At 43.0% G+C, this 16778-nt stretch overlaps 1 protein-coding gene across 1 annotated transcript; it reads right to left on the reverse strand.

Annotated features, from left to right (window-relative positions):
* Nucleotides 1-523: 523 nt before the first annotated feature.
* LOC109764195 (uncharacterized) lies at nt 524-2707 on the reverse strand. The gene is made up of 5 exons (XM_020323044.4): nt 2410-2707; nt 1605-2310; nt 1448-1528; nt 1071-1365; nt 524-979 (listed from the first exon to the last, which is right to left on the reverse strand). The coding sequence occupies exons 2-5, from the start codon at nt 1869-1871 to the stop codon at nt 753-755; spliced, it is 870 nt and encodes a 289-aa protein (XP_020178633.2). The 5' UTR covers nt 1872-2310; nt 2410-2707; the 3' UTR covers nt 524-752.
* Between the last annotated feature and the right edge of the window lie 14071 nt (nt 2708-16778).

The raw sequence follows: 16778 nt of genomic DNA on the forward strand, positions 1-16778 counted from the left end.
TTCGCTGCTGACTGGGCTTGACAGCGTGGCGTGGGGCCCCTTGTCAGCCACTGGAGAGGCGTGCCCATTGTCTTTTTTCCAGAAAACACCCTCGCTTTAACATTTCTCACGGAAAAGCCCCTGGCTTGGCGGGACAGGGTCGACCGCACTGGATACTGAATATAGTGTTAAGTACATAGTAGTAGGCTAAATCATCAGTTGCCTCTAACTGTCCCACTGGCTACTAGCACAAGACTTGCACACCTAGGTCCTGGGTTCGAATCCCAGGACACCCTTTTTTGGAATTTTTTGTAACATGTTCAGTTTGTGAACAATATAATCACTGGAATTTGACAGCATCAGAACTGCATATTTTTTGCAACATGTTCAGTTTGTGAAAAATATAATCATTGGAATTTAACAACATCATAAACTGTTCTCCAGTAACACATAAACTTATAAATTCTGACAGCATGAGAAACTAATCATCAGTAACAAGTTGCACTAAATTTTAACGGCAAGAAAGAATTTTAATAGCAAGAATGACAGCAGATTCATATAACACTTCAAGACTAGAATCTGACAGTACATGAACACTGGAGCTATAAAACATACTGAAAGTGCCGCATGCCAGCATACTTAAGTGCAGTACGTGTAAACTGACATGTTCATTACATCAAAAGAGGCCTCTAAACAAATAGACCAAGTTCATTGGTGAACTTAGTTGCATCCCATAAAGTTCAGTCATGAACTTCTGCATCCACGATGGGCATCTACATGTGCATGAAGTCATCATCCCACTCATCCCCTCCTGGTGCATTTTGCGTGATTGGCTCTTCCTCTGCTGCCACATGTGACCTATCTGAATCAGGTCCAAACATCAAGTTCCAAAATCCATCCCCTGGTCCAGTCCTTCCTCCATTGTCATATAGAGTTCCTCTTCCACCATTTCCTCTTCCAGTTCCTCCTGTTGCACCTCCTCCTCTTGTCCTTCCATTTCCTGCAAGCATGACAATTGAGAAAATTAGAACTGGTAACAAATGACAACAATTTCATTCTTGCTGACTTGTAGATTTCAACAAAAAATACACCTCTTGTAGCATTTCCCCTTCCACCTCTTGTAGCATTTCTCCTCCCACCTCCTGTAGCATTTCCTCTACCACCTCCTCTAGCTTGCCTCTTCCTGCCTCCTGTATTATCACTTGTTTGGTGGCTGGATTGAGGCACATCCTTCGGAATATCTTCAGTAACACCCCTCCTCCTACCTCTTCCACTTGCCATAGCAGTTGTCACTCTTGGTGGAGGAATGCTAGCTCTGGCTTGTGTAACAAATGAAGATTCAGGAAGAGGACCATGGTCCATGACTGGTTGATATGACATCCTCTCCTGTATATTGCAAACAATGCTTGAGGGTAGAGTTGAATATAAAGAGGCCTCAAATATAAACATAGCAGGTTCAGAAGTTTACCATTTTCTGCATGAGGTAAACCATTGATCCTGGTGTTTGAGATGGATCCATAGATGGATGAACTGTGTGTGGCATGATGTTCTGCAAATATAACAATTAGCAATTGCACAATTGATAAACTTTTGTCGCCATATGTAGCAGGACATATTTAACTTACTGAAATTATGGATGGATCATCAAACTCCTCTTCTGAATCATCATCTGTAACTACTGGGGCCTCTCTATTTGTTTCTGCCCACTTTTTATGACCTTTCTTATTGTGATTTGCTGCTCCACAAACAGAACAGTGCATGGTTACACCATGTTTAGTCAGTTTCTTGCCCCCTTCCTTGTCAAGCTTCTCTTCTGGATCTTTTTTTCTATTTCTCCTTGGTCTACCCATCACCTTGGTGTACACAGGTGGGTACACGTCCACTCCTTCCATCTTTGTCCAATGCTCTTAGTCCCTCATGGGCTTGATATTGAAACTATAAGCTTTTTTGTAAGTAGCTACTGAGTAGCATTCGTGCACCAGGTTCTCGGGATCTATCCTCTCCTCTCTAGCACAAGCTATGGCATGATGACATGGAATCCCAGACAGCTCCCATCTTTTGCAGTCACAACTCTCACAGTTCAAATCAACAATATATGAATGGTTCATTGATGACACCTTGAAAACTTTCTGACCAGCCGCTTGAACCATGCAGAAAGCAGCCCATTCAGTAAATTTGTCAAGCTTCTTCTGTATTTTTGGGCACAATCTTTTACCCCATTTTCTATCAGTGGCCACCTCCTTCTGCTTGTTGTACATCCTGGTTGTGATCTTGTCAGTGATACTGTCCAACATGGACTTAATTGGTAGCTCTCTAGATTCCAAGATCCAGCTATGAAATTGAAGAGGAAAAAATGTTAGCACACACATGAGAATGAACACAAATGATAATGTATACACAAATGATAATTAACCTATCCTCACAACTTACCTATTGAATACTTCAGACATGTTATTCAGTAGAATGTCACACTTTGGAAATGGATTGAAAAATGCTTTAATCCAGGTTCTTGGTGGCCATCTCTCACACCATTTGTATGCATCAATGTTGTCTTGTTCCATCTTTTGCATTACTCTCATGTATGCAGGGTTGTTTGTAGCCCTGGCAATTGCCCACAAATTGTTCTTTAGTTGCTCACCTTTGTGAAGCTTGTGGAAATTCTGATACATATGCCTGACACAAAATCTGTGTTCACCATCATGCCATATCTTTGCCACAGCTTTTATGAGACCCTGCAATTTCACATAATGTCACATACATTTCATAATGAAAGTTAATTCACATACAACAAGTCATGGTGGAACTTCAAAATAACTTTGATGACCAAATACCTTTTGCTTGTCGCTCATAATTGTGTATGGAGAGGTGTTACATATGTTGAGGTCATCCTTTAGGCTTTCCAGAAACCACTCCCAACTGCTAGTTGACTCCACTTCCACAATGCCAAATGCTATGGGGAAGATACAGTCATTTGGGTCAATACCTACAGCTGTGAGTAAATTTCCTTTATATCTGGTCTTTAAGTGACATCCATCAATAAAAATTATTGGCCTACAACCATTAAGCCATCCTCTCGTGCATGCATCCAGTGACCAATATAATGTGGAGAAGTGCTCTTTTATCTCTTTTGTCTTCTCATCTTCTATTTCCTTTGTACATAGGAAAAACTTGCTACTAGGATTGCTTTTCCTTAACTCCTCTCCATAATCCCACAACTGCATGTACTGGTTATCATCGCCCCCCCCCCCCCCCCCCTCTTCTCCTTCACCGAGGATCTTCTTGCTCTTCCCAATTTGCTCCTGGTTGGTATGAGGTTGTACTCTGTTTGCACCTTCTCTAAAAATTTCTTCAACGACATCTTCTCATTGTCCCTGAACTTGTCTTTGAATTTTCTAGTGAGAAACGGAGCTGTCAATCCCTTGAGATTCCAGGCTTTAGTACAAGTGTGCTCATCACAGTACTTTTTAATAACAAAACTGGATGTTCTGTTGTCCTTGCTTGCCATGAGATACCACGGGCACTCACCACTGCACACAGCTATTATTTTCTTGGATGTGTTCCTTGTCTTCTTCACTTGAACTCTGTTTCTAATGCTATACGATGTAATAGCATGTCTCAGCTCCTGCACATTACCAAAAACCTGTCCAAGCTTCAAAATAGGGTTATTCAAATCAGTTTCTAGATTAAATCCCTTGAAGTGGTACTTCAACTTCTCCCTTTTTTCATTGGACAAATGTAAGTGTGAATCATCTAGAGCATCCTCTGCTAACTCTGCTTCATAGTCACAAGCTGTGTCCTTCTCTCTATGATCATCCACTTCTTTGTCAACATTTTTTACATAGAGATCGTCATCCCCATCTTCTATGTCATAGTCACTATCATAGAAATCCTCATCTGTCTCTGATTCAGCTGCATTTACTCCATCTTGTTCCTCCAATTCTTCATCAGCACAACCTGAGGATGAACCTTCCCCAAATAACCTCCTAGACCTCCTCTTATTTGGCACACTTCTCTCCTCGGGGCAGCTATATTGCTCTTTTCCCTTGCTTTCTTTTCCTGGAGTAATGACCTTTGAAAGTACAGGAACTCCATCAAGTAAAATATCATCTCTGAGAGCACTGTCAAGTCTCTCTCCATGGTCTACAATCAGCAACAAGTTCTTGTGCTCTGTAGTTGCTGCTATCATTGCAAGGATATCTGCATCACATGTCAAATTTCTTAGCCCATCAACCAATGTCTTTCCAGGCTGACACCAGTACACATCAAGCTTCAAACAATCTCTGTCATAACCTAGCTGCTGCAAAAAGTCATCAATCCATAACAAGGACCATGTATCACTGTCACAGTTGTCAAACCATGCAACTTCATAATCCATGTAGGTGTTGTTGTTGTCAGTTCCACAAAAGAAACCTTTGTGATGTATCTCAACCGAGAAAAGACCATCAAAAGCATCTGAAATTAAAATTCAGTTGAGGAGCTGTAAGATAATTTTAGTTAACAACAATACATTTTCAACAGTATGCAACACTTTATAATACAGTACAAATAGTTCACTCAAACTAAATTCAGTTTGAGTGGAGTTCAAAAAATGCAGCAATGTTGTTTGGGTACTTGCCAGCAATGTTGTTCTCCTACTACATTAATTCTATAATTTTATTTCCAACAGTATGCAGCATTGCTGACCTGCATTTGTTCAAAAATTCAGTTCAACTACTATCCACATGTTCAGTTAAGGTACTGTAGAAAGATTCAGATAAAGCTACTGTCGAAATATTCAGAGAACCCACTGTCCAAAATTTCAGCAAATGTACTTTCTTTTTCAAATAACCTAATCCTTCTAACACAAGAAAATCTTAAGTAATGTTTATATGCCCTCACTTCAGATTCTTCTTCGTCACCAAAATTAGCCAAATAAAGACACTTCTAACCCGACCAAACCCTCTCATATAAACCCTAGTTTGAAAAGCCTGCGAGTCATTGCGCATAGGGGTTTTAACTCATAATCATCTACCAAACATCAGCGCACACCAGAAACTTAGAAATTGCAGGCTTTTAACAGAAGGCGAAATCAATCTTAACCCTACCACGAACAGGGGAAAGCTGGGTCGAGAAAGGCGAGGTGGTTCTCACCGTAAGGAGGGGCTGCATCTCCAGGAGCACGCCGGCGGGGCTCCGCCATCCTCGCCAGCGACGATCAATGCGATCGCCACGATCCACGGGGGCAGCGCCTTCCCACGATCAGAAGTGAGAGACAGAGGAGGAGGAGCGCTCGAGGCAGACGAACAGGCATGTACTGATTTGCCAGATGCAACGAAACAGGAGGTGATATGGAAAAAGCTGTGCGGGGTGCCCTGTCCCGCCGAGCCAGGAGCTTTTCTGAGCGAGAAATATTAGTCCAAGGGTTATTTTGGAAAAAGGCCAGCGGCGGCACGGGCACGCGCCTCTCCAGTGGCTGACAAGGGGCCCCACGCCACGCTGTCAAGCCCAGTCAGCAGCGAATCCGTAGACAAACGTGTTTGGCACCGTATTTGAACCAAATTGCCAAGTTTTAGCCCACATTACGTGTATTTTACAAGTTTAGGCACCAAAGTGAACATCCAAGGCAAGTTTAGGCATCACTAGTGATATTACCTCTATTTATAATATAAAACGGGGAAACCTTTTTCGTCGATATGAGCATGCCCCGGCGAGTTTCACCCCATCCCCAATCCCATCTTCTTACTGGTCCCCTGTTCTTTGCCATGGCCGCCAGCTGAAGCTCGTCCTTCCGTGTTCGTTGCCATGGCCGCCCATCTCCTCCCAAGTTCCTCTCTTGCTCCTCCATTGTTCGTTGCCATAGTCTCCAGCTGAACCTCGGCGTCCCTTGTTCGTCGCCATGGCCATCGGCTGGAGCTCGTCCTCCGTTGTCCGTCCCTCTCCTCCCAAGTCCTCTCCTCCTGAATACCTAGTTCATCTATTGCTCTTCCCGTGTTTGTCGCCATGACTGCTAGCTGAAGCTCGTCCTTCCCTGTTCGTTGCCATGGCCGCCCATCTCCTCCCAAGTTCCTCTCTTGCTCCTCCACTGTTCGTTGCCATAGTCTCCAGCTGAACCTCGGCGTCCCTTGTTCGTCGCCATGGCCATCAGCTGGAGCTCGTCCTCGGTTATCCGTCCCTCTCCTCCCAAGTTCCTCTCCTCCTGAATACCTAGTTCATCTATTGCTCTTCCCGTGTTCGTCGCCATGACTGCCAGCTGAAGCTCGTTGTAGTTTGGCTTGTGTAAAGACTGAATAGCTGTCATGGTTTGCCTTGTGTAAAGACTGGGGGGTCTAGGATAGATTAAATAAAGGTTGCACAAGTCAGAAACTTTGTAAATTTCAGTTTATACTGTCTGAAGATGTACAACTGTCTTTTCTGAATTATATATACCACATGTACTCTCATGCCAAATTCAGATTGCATCATGATTAATTGTTATTCCTAGTTCCTACAGATTTACGAATCAAGTTCATATTGTGAGTCTGATCCTAACAGAGCTTGTCCCATACGATGACTGTCTATTTTAGAACTTCAAGAGTTCAAGACCATTTTTTAAAGATCTAACTAGAAGATGGGGGAGAGGTTTCCACATGCTCTCCCCAATCACTGTTGCCTTGCCTCAGTTACCTGTGTTGATCCACATCAAAGTCATGTGTTGCTGCTCTTGAACTTACAATTATTGCAAATAAGATGAATTGGGAGTCTGAGCCTGATCTGATGTTTACAGGACTTGAGGTGAGGTTCTTCACACAAATGTTCGGTCAGAGTAACAATTTTTTTTTACAAACGGTCAGAGTATCAATTTAATTGCTTGGCAATCTACAACGTAGTGTAGTTTATGTTCCTGTTGTAAATTGCATATTTGATAAACTGGGTTTGAGGTTCAATGTGAATAAACTTGGATCAAACCATTTATGCTATGGAAGTATTAGCGCGAGTTACTTTTGGTTTTACGTCAAACTTTTTAATGCTAAAAGTTTGCCCTGCCTTAATTTTTTTCGTCCTCCGACGCTACATGCAATGGTTTATCATGTTATTTTGTTCTTTGAACGGGCAGTTAATCACGGAAGTATTTATATGTCATCCCCAAGTGTCCTTGGCTCAAACCTGGGTTCCATGTTATATATTGGAAATTCTCACAATTATCTATGTTATGTTATGCTCCAAATTCAAGTATAAAGAGAAATGCTAACTCCAGACTCGCCACGCTCTGGTTCGGCCCGAGCTCGAGCCCCCCCCCCCCCCCCCCCCGGTTGTATGGATCAGTACTGACCTAGGTCACCTGTGTTATATATACCTCTTGCAAGCCGCCGCACGGGATACGTTGATCAGTTCTAAATCCCTGCCGTTTGTAACCTTCGCCGATATAGTGAAGTTTGGCTGGCTGGCGCCCTGGTTTTTCCCCCTTCGTGTTGGAGGGGTTTTCCACGTTAAAATCTCGTGTCCCCTGCTTGTTCTTCGTTCTTCGTCGAGTTGATTTGCTTGTCGTATCTCTAACAATCTCTGAAAGACACAAGCTGCCCTTGGCTCAAACCTGGGTTCCATCTTGCAATAACAGAAATGGTATGTCTCATGGTGGTGGCCTCAAGCATACATGCTTACATTTTGATGGTTGTTGCATTCATGGAGTATGCATTTCAACCTGTGATGTGGCATTCCATATTGTCGATGCTCATATGTGGGGATTTAGGGATGCATATGTGGAGCATCACCACAGAAGGGACAGTCCTTTCTCTCAAACATGCTCTGCTTCTCGAAAGATGTCAGCCATGTCTCGAAATTGGAGTATCCCCTGGCACACGATGCTCGTATGCTTGCAGAGTTCATACACCAGTGATGATGTTTACGTATTGGATTTTTTTTCGTGCCACTGGATTGCCGAGAAGATGGTGAGCAGAAGGCGCTTCTGGAGTCTATGTCAGTTTTGATGAAATCGAATCTGCGCAGTTTGAAGGCATCTTCTCATGGGGACTTGAGTTCTCCTCCATTATGTAACATGTGTGTGTCTGGGAATAAGGAGTTCAAGGAAACGGATGCCGAGAATCCAGAAAGTAGGGATTGTGAATCAGGTTTGCTGCTTGACAGAAGCAAAAGGATGAATGGAGTGCGGACGATTTGCAACCGTTGCAAAAAGGATTACGCACGTGAGCCAAAACAACATGGGACTTCTCCTAATTCAAAGTCGGGCTAGGTTCAATCCTTTTCTCAGGCTCGACCAATACCTTTACTCTAGAAAAAACAATTTGGAACTTCACCTGTTGAGGCATCTTAAGAATGACCATGGAATTGACCCCAAAGCCTCATTTTCAGCAAGTGGGAAGTGACCACATTTGCTTGTTTTTAACTAGATTGTGGGCAACGCAACCATTCTTGGTAATCCAACTGTTCAACTCGTGTAGCGGTATGCATAGGACTCTGCATCTGGAATTTCTCTCAAGATAATGGTTAATGTTTTTTTTCATTAGCTGTAATAACTAAGTTCTTTTTTTTGAGGATCTGTAATAACTAAGTTCTACAGTACGTGTAGCCAGTGTTATTGTACTGTTGTGCTAAACTTTCTTCTTGCTTGGTCAATATTACTTTGTTTCCCGAATTAGTCGCAGCTGGATCCAGTTTGGAAGGGGTACCGTTTGGAAGTGCATTAGCACGCGTATACTTGTGCACTGGTGGTGTGTCGAGTGTCTTTGTTCACCCTTGAACATCCTAAATTTTCTTTATTAAGCATTGAGCCGTGTTTTTTCTGGTTGTGGAAAACTTCATATAGAGTAGGCAGTAGTCAATATGATGGCTTCATGGAAATAAATGAGATCCGGGCATCACTTATTCGTGAACTATAATTTTTCAGTGACTTCTATATCAAGTGAGCTACATTTAGGACGGTAAAACTGAGCTTAAAATGTGCCCTCTCATGCCTTTAAATTTTTTGGCTGTTCGATTTCATGTTTTGAACGCTCCTGGACGTTAGATCTTCCTTCCCGACGATTTTCTCGCGAGATGGGCTGCCTGTCCTAAAGGGCAGCTATTCTCATAGCTTTTTTGGCCCGTTGTGGTTAACTGTGTTGGTATTCGGCCCATTTATAGTCCTTGTTCCATCCCATCCTCCCCCGCATTCGCATCCCCGGCCTCCTGCGCCTTCTCCTCTTGGCCGCGAGAGCTATATCTGCCGTACAGTGAGACGGAAGGTGCTCTTGCTGAAGGTTGTGAGCATATGGTCCGGCCTATTAGCGTAGGATCGATCACTTTGCTCTCTATCGATTTTCTTCTTTTTTTTTCTTCATTTTTTCGTTTTCTTTTGTTTTTCCTTCAGTTCTTTTTGTTGTTTCACCGGTTTTCTTTGCCTTTTCTTTTTTACTTCGTTATAACTTCAAATTTTTACTGGTTTTCTTTGTCTCTGACACGGTTTTCATGGAATTTTGTTTTGTTCCCTTTTTTTTCTTTGTTTTTGTATGGTTTTCTTAGTTTCTATCCCGGTTTATTCGGTTTCTTTGTTTCTTTTTTTTCTTGGTTTTTACCGTGTTTTTTATTTTCTTTCTTTTCTTATATTTTATTCGGTTTTCTTGGGTTTCCTTTTCTGTCATTATACTTCATTTTTTTTGTTTCCTCCTTCGTTTTTCTTTTGGTTTCTTTCATGTTTTTTATTTGTTTTTCTTTTGTTTCTCATTTTCCTTTCTTTTCTTCAATTCTTTGTTTTTTCTTAGTTTCCAACTTTTTTGTTTCTCCTATGTTTCTTGATCGGGTTTCACTATTTTTTTTCATTCTTTTTGTGTTCATTTTTTCAATTTTTTCTTTTCATTTTCTTTTTCTTTGGTCTTTCTTTGTTTCTTTTGATTTTCATTCTACATTTTTTGTATATGTCAACAACATTTTTCAAATACATGTTTAATATTTTTTGAATACGAGTTTACCATTTTTTAATACATGTTCAACATTTTTTCTGTACATATTTAAAAAAATCAGTGCTTGATTAACATTATTTGTATACAATGTTAATATTTTTGAAATTCATGGTCAAGAACTTTTCTATACACACTTTTAAACTTTTCAAATACAAGATTAAAATTTTCTAATACATGGTTGACATGTTTTATACGCACAATTCACATTTTCAAATTCTTTATCAACATTTTTTAAATGTGATATTAACATTTTTTAACACATGGTCAACATTTTTCTAAACACATTTAGTTTTTTCAAATGTTTGATTAACTTTTTTGGAATACTTTTTTAACATTTTTTTCAAATGCTTGATAACATTTTTATATACCTGATCAAAATTTTCCATCATTTTTATACATAGTCAACATTTTATCTATACACATTTAGTATTTTTCAAATACTTGTTTAACATTTTGTCAAATGCTGGATTAAGATTTTTTCAAATGCTTGATTAACATTGTTTCAAATGCTTGATTAACATTTTTATATACGTGGTCAATTGTTTAATCAATTTTTAATACTTGGTCAACTTTTTCTCGATACACATTTAACATTTTCCAAGTGCTTGATTAACATTTTTAAAACACTTGATCAACTTTTTTTCAAATGCTTGATTAACATTTTTTAAATACATGATCAAATTGTTTCATACAGATTTACTTTTTCTGTTTACATTTTTCGTATACATGATAAACATTTCCTCTATACACATTTAACATTTTTCAAATGCTTGGTCAACATGTTTTCAAATGTTTGTGTAGAGTATTTTTTTTAATATATTTGTTTAGAATATTTCAAAGTATAAATAAAAGTAAAAGAAGAAGCAAAAACAAAATCAGAAAACATGACCCCCCCCCCCCCCCAAAAAAAAAGAACAGGATGTGGGCTGCAGCGCACCTGGGCTGGCCCATCTTGAGCTGCCCGACCAGGAGGGTTCCCTTTGACGTTGTAAGTGAGACATAGGGGCGCCCCTTCTTGGTTGCCACCATTCTCCACTGGCGAGAACCCCTCTGAGGCCGTGGCGGGTAACCGCTCCTCCTCGTCCTCTGTGGAGCCGTCCTACCCTCTGGATTCCAGCTGCTGGACCCTGGCATCGCCGGTCCTCACGACCTGTCCCGCTCGGCGCCGCCATTCTCCTCCTCGGGCAAGAACCCCTACCGCCTCGAACCCCTCCGAGGCCGTGGCGGGTGACCGCTCCTCCTCCTCATCCTCTGTGGAGGTCTCCTCTGACACCCTTGCATTGGAACTGCCGGATTTTGGGTAGAACTGTCGGTGAGATCTCTATTTGGGGAACGAGGGCAACGAGGAGGAGGAGAGAAGGCAGGAGATGGCAGCTAGAAGAAGGAGAAAGCATGGACAGAATGATTTCAGATTCATTTCCATGAAAACGTTCGTTTGACGCGGTCCTGAGTTTTTTTTTTTTGGAGACAAATGCGGTCCTGAGCTTATAGCCTGCTCGTATACAGACACACACGAGGCCCACGGCCCACACACGCACTCAGCCCACCGGTTTACATTTGAACCTCCCGCCACTTATCGATCATCTCCTTCTTTGCTTAACACCTTGATTGCTTAACACCTAGCATCAGCAGCTGCATAGTAACATTGCCCTCTCCTTGATAACCAGCTGGTCCCCACGCTGGTGCCGATGGAAAATGCTTCTTGAGCACTTCATAATCTTCCCGTGTAGCTGCATCCTTGAGCAACATAGACCACTTGATCAATCAGGACCTGCAAATAAGATGCATTACCTTGCTTTACCAGACGGCCGTCTCTTCAGTTAGCACTCCTGTCCTAGTAGAGACAGGTCCAATGGTTTGGGCAATACTGAGAAAACCGGCGTATGATCTGAAACATGCGCCTTAAGCTAAGAAACGTGGAACACCGGATGAACTTGACTTCCTTTAGGTAATTCCAACTTGTAAGCAGCCTGTTCCACTTTACCCAGAACCTTGAAAAACGACCAAAGAAATGAGCAGGGTACCCATCTGGATCAGGTGCTTTTGTTAGGAACATCTGAAACAGTTATGTTTTAGTTTCATCTGCAGTGCAAACAACCCGTGTTCATTTGCTCAGTTACCTTTATTGGAACAGAATTTAACACTTTCTCCATACCCGAGGTACCGTCAGATTTGAAAAGTTTCTTCGAAAACTTCATTGTCATCTCTTCCATCTCGGCTACATTTTCTGTTAGTCCCATTGACCCGGGATAATTTTTTATTTTGTTTTTCCGCCTTCTCATACTAGCACACTGCTAGAAATAATTAGTATTATTGTCATCCGCAGAAAGCCAGACAATCCTTGATCGCTGACGGTATAGAATTTCCTCCTTTTGATATAGTAGTTCAACTAGACGGTCACAACATTTAGTCTGTGTATGTGATGGCCCAACTCTGCAGCCATATGATTGTAAAATTAAATGAATTGTAGTGAATAGTTTTTTTTAGACAGCATTGTAAAGAATTTCCTCCATATGATTGTACAATTAAATGAAATTGTAGTGAATTTTTTTTAGAAAGCATTGTAAAGAAGCCGAACGAGTTGACTTCACCAAACCAGGCGTCAGAGAGACCTGAGAGTACTCGGTTCCGCATCCAGGAAGGAATCTCATCCTGGAAGGTGCAGGGCGAACTGGGGAAAAAATGAAGACATGCATGGCCGTGGTGAATCAAGCTAAGCTTGAGATGCAAGCAACCAAATCCAAAGCTTGTACTGAACTGACTCGGACTGCATTCCGATTTCTTCCCGGATCACAGCAGAACACGGCTTCGATCCCATCACGGATCACTTCACTAGTTAAAAGGGCTTCGATCCAATCTTTCCCATCGTCTCCTCTCCTCCACCGCATCCAATCGCCTCTTCCGGACCTTACCCCAGCGTCCGCCGTCCGCTCTTCCCATGGAGATTGCCCACCGGAACCGGGAGCCCTTTAGCGTCATGTCCGGCCGGAAGCGCCCGCTGGAGACCCTTCGCCAGCGGTTCCAGGCAGAGCTCGTCGCGGTCCGTCGCCTCCTCGCCGAGGCGGCCGCCGTGCTTCCCGCCTCGTCCCCATCGGCTCCCCGCGTGTTCGTCCGTCCAGCCGAGGAGCCGCCAGCCAAGAAGAGGAAGGCGTCCCATGCCGTTCCCATGAAGAAGATGACGTCCAAGGAGCGGGACCAACTCTACGCGGACCTCACGAAGCTAGCCAAGCTCTCTGAATCTCATGTTCTCCCTGCTCATATCCTGGAGCTGTTGAAGAAGCAGAGCCGCCGCGGCATCTGCGACGATTACATCGAGATCGAGATGCACGCCGTCCAAGACACGGCCCTTGTGGAGATGCAGAAGCAGCTGGACAAGTTCGTCCGAGAGAAGGCGAATCCGTCGACGCGTCAGCACAAGAACATGATGGCCGAGGAGGAGGACGAAGACGTTGACATCGTCGGCGGCGTGTCCCCTTTGCCGGTCAGGCCGACACCCGTGAAGCTCCTCGAAGAGGATGAGGAGTACGTGGACATCTGCGGCGACGCCTCACCGGTGAAGAATCTTGGCCAAGATGCAACCATCAGCGGCAGCAGCGGTTCGGTTTCTGATCCTTCTCACCAGAGCGTCGACAGTCCAGCTCCGGCAGAGCACCCCGCCAACACTACGCCTCCAACACGCGATCTCATCGCCCGTGCCAGCGAGATTCTGGAAAGGCGGCGAAAGCAGGAGACGTCCCGCGCGAGGGAGAAGGCCCGTCAGCAAGTGCTCGAGACGAAGAGGACCGCAATGTTCAACGACGCCCTAGACGAGGACGTGAAGGCGCTCGGCATTGACCAGTACAACACGGCCAGGCCGAACAACTTGTTGCGACAGATGGGACTCTTCCGCAAGGACAAGGCTGACGACGACGACGACGACCTGAAGCAGCAGCAGCATCAAAGCTTGCAAGAAGATTTAGAGGAAGGGGAGATTCGGCTGTGATCGTCGTTCTCATGGCTAGCATGAAAGCTTGTACTGTAGTTCTCTTCTTCTGCTGCTGGTTGTACACATGTTTGCGGTGTAACGATGGCAGCAAATTGATTTGGTTGCCATCTAGTCTAGCAAAATGCTGACACTTGATGTTGTTCTTGAGGCCTCAGAGTAGGCGTGTAAGCATGATTGAATGAGAAAGTTGTGTCTGTTTGGTCATGTAGGCACACCTCTTATCTAGACCATATTTGGAAATACATGATCGATTATACAGAGTATCAGCTAAATTAGTCTGTGGTGCTGCGATATGCAAATGCTCATCATAAAGTTGGCCCATCTCCGAGAGAGATTAACTGAGATGTCCATTTCCGAGAAAGATTAACAAAGATGTCTGTTAGGGGAAAGGTTTGCACATGTTCTCCGCAATCACTGTCGCCTGTGTTGATCCACATCAAAGTCATGTCTTGCTGCTCTTAAACTTATATGATTATCACAAATAAGATGATTTGAGAGTCTGAGGTTGATCTGATGTGTACAGGACTTGAGGTGAGGTTCTTCACACAAATGTTTGGTTAGAGTAACATTTTTTTTCTGGCAAACGGTCAGAGTAACAATTGATTGGCAATCTACTACAATGTAGTGTAGTTTATGTTCCTGCTGTAAATTGCAGATTCGATAAACTGGTTTTGAGGCTCAATATGAATAAGCTTGGATCAAACCATTTATGCTATGGAAGTATAAGTGTGTGCTACTTTTGGTTTTACATCAAACTCTTTTATGCTAAAAGATTGCCCTGCCTTAATTTTTTTGGGCCTCCACCGCTGACTACATGTAATGGCTTATCATTTTATTTTGTTCTGTCAACAGGCAATTAATCACGGAAGCACTTATATGTCATCCCCAAGTGCCCAGGTGAGCATTCTAATCAAGAAAATAGCCTAAGAAGTGTACTGGTATTCCAAAGTTTTTCAGAATGAAGATTTTATTACCTTAAAAAGCTTCAAGCTGATGTATTATTATTCTAATTAATAAATGTTACTGTCTCACCTTTCAAGATACTAATCACGGCCGTCAATCTGCTCTGGTTGATATATTTGAAATTCTCACAATTATTTGTGAAAGACACGAGCTGCCCTTGGCTCAAACCTGGGTTCCATGTTGGAAGCCTCAAGAATACATGCTTACATTTTGATGGTTGTTACATTCACGGAGTATGCATTTCAACCTGTGATGTGGCATTCCATATTGCTGATGCTCATATGTGGGGATTTAGGGATGCATGTGTGGAGCATCACCTACAGAAGGGACAGGCATTTCTCTCAAACATGCTCTGCTTCTCTAAAGATGTCAGTCGGGTCGCTAAACTGAATCATCCCTGGCACACTATGCTCGTATATTTGGATTAGCTGCCTGTATTGCAGTTTGCTTGCAGAGTTCTTACACCGGTGATGATGTTTACATATTGGAGTTTTTCCTGCCACCGGATTGCCGAGAAGATGGTGAGCAGAAGGCGCTTCTGGAGTCCATGTCAGTTCTGATGAAACAGAACCTGCGCAGTTTGAATGCATCTTCTCATGGAGACTTCGGCTCTCCTCAGTTCAGTGACAGGCCTGTGATTGGGAATGGAAAGCTCAAGGAAACAGATGCCCAGAATCCAGAAAATGCTGCAGCAAGCATCAGTGTTGTCCAACACCATCCTTCTACACAATCAATAAATGTACCAAGATCAAAAGTATGGAATTACTTCAAGAGGACGGATGGAGCGCGAGCGATTTGTAACTACTGCAACAAGAACTACGCAGCCGACCCAAAAACGCATGGGACTTCTCGTCTGTTGAGGCATTTGAAGGATGACCATGGGATCGACCCCAAAGCCACATCTTCAGCAAGTGGGAAGTGACCCCATTTTGCTTGGTTTTAACTAGATTGTGGGCAGAGCAGCCATTCTTGCCGATCCAACTGTTCAGCACTCGTGCCAGTGAAGGAAATATGCCCTAGAGGCAATAATAAAATTATTATTTATTTTCTTATATCATGATAAATGTTTATTATTCATGCTAGAATTGTATTAACCGGAAACATGATACATGTGTGAATACATAGACAAACAGAGTGTCACTAGTATGCCTCTACTTGACTAGCTCGTTGATCAAAGATGTTTATGTTTCCTAGCCATAGACATGAGTTGTCATTTGATTAACGGGATCACATCATTAGGAGAATGATGTGATTGACTTGACCCATTCCGTTAGCTTAGCACTCGATCGTTTAGTATGTTGCTATTGCTTTCTTCATAACTTATGCATGTTCCTATGACTATGAGATTATGCAACTCCCGTTTACCGGAGGAACACTTTGTGTGCTACCAATCGTCACAACGTAACTGGGTGATTATAAAGGTGCTCTACAGGTGTCTCCGAAGGTACTTGTTGGGTTGGCGTATTTCGAGATTAGGATTTGTCACTCCGATTGCCGGAGAGGTATCTCTGGGCCCTCTCGGTAATGCACATCACTTAAGCCTTGCAAGCATTGCAACTAATGAGTTTGTTGCGAGATGATGTATTACGGAACGAGTAAAGAGACTTGCCGGTAACGAGATTGAACTAGGTATTAAGATACCGACGATCGAATCTCGGGCAAGTAACATACCGATGACAAAGGGAACAACGTATGTTGTTATGCGGTCTGACCGATAAAGATCTTCGTAGAATATGTGGGAGCCAATATGAGCATCCAGGTTCCGCTATTTGTTATTGACCGGAGACGTGTCTCGGTCATGTCTACATAGTTCTCGAACCCGTAGGGTCCGCACGCTTAACGTTACGATGACAGTTATGTTATGAGTTTATATGTTTTGATGTACCGAAGGTTGTTCGGAGTCTCGGATGTGATCACGGACATGACGAGGAGTCTCGAAA

The sequence above is a fragment of the Aegilops tauschii genome, chromosome 5 (genome assembly GCF_002575655.3).
Source record: "Aegilops tauschii subsp. strangulata cultivar AL8/78 chromosome 5, Aet v6.0, whole genome shotgun sequence".
Classification (NCBI taxonomy): domain Eukaryota; kingdom Viridiplantae; phylum Streptophyta; class Magnoliopsida; order Poales; family Poaceae; genus Aegilops; species Aegilops tauschii.

Excerpts from the sequence above, each read along its gene's own strand:
- LOC109764195 (XM_020323044.4), bottom strand. The coding sequence starts at position 1,871 with ATGGAAGGAGTGGACGTGTACCCACCTGTGTACACCAAGGTGATGGGT. Across the intron at positions 1,366-1,447 it reads TTTACCTCATGCAGAAAATG|GAGAGGATGTCATATCAACC; the intron begins GTAAACTTCTGA and ends TGCAATATACAG. Across the intron at positions 980-1,070 it reads AAGGGGAAATGCTACAAGAG|GAAATGGAAGGACAAGAGGA; the intron begins GTGTATTTTTTG and ends TCATGCTTGCAG.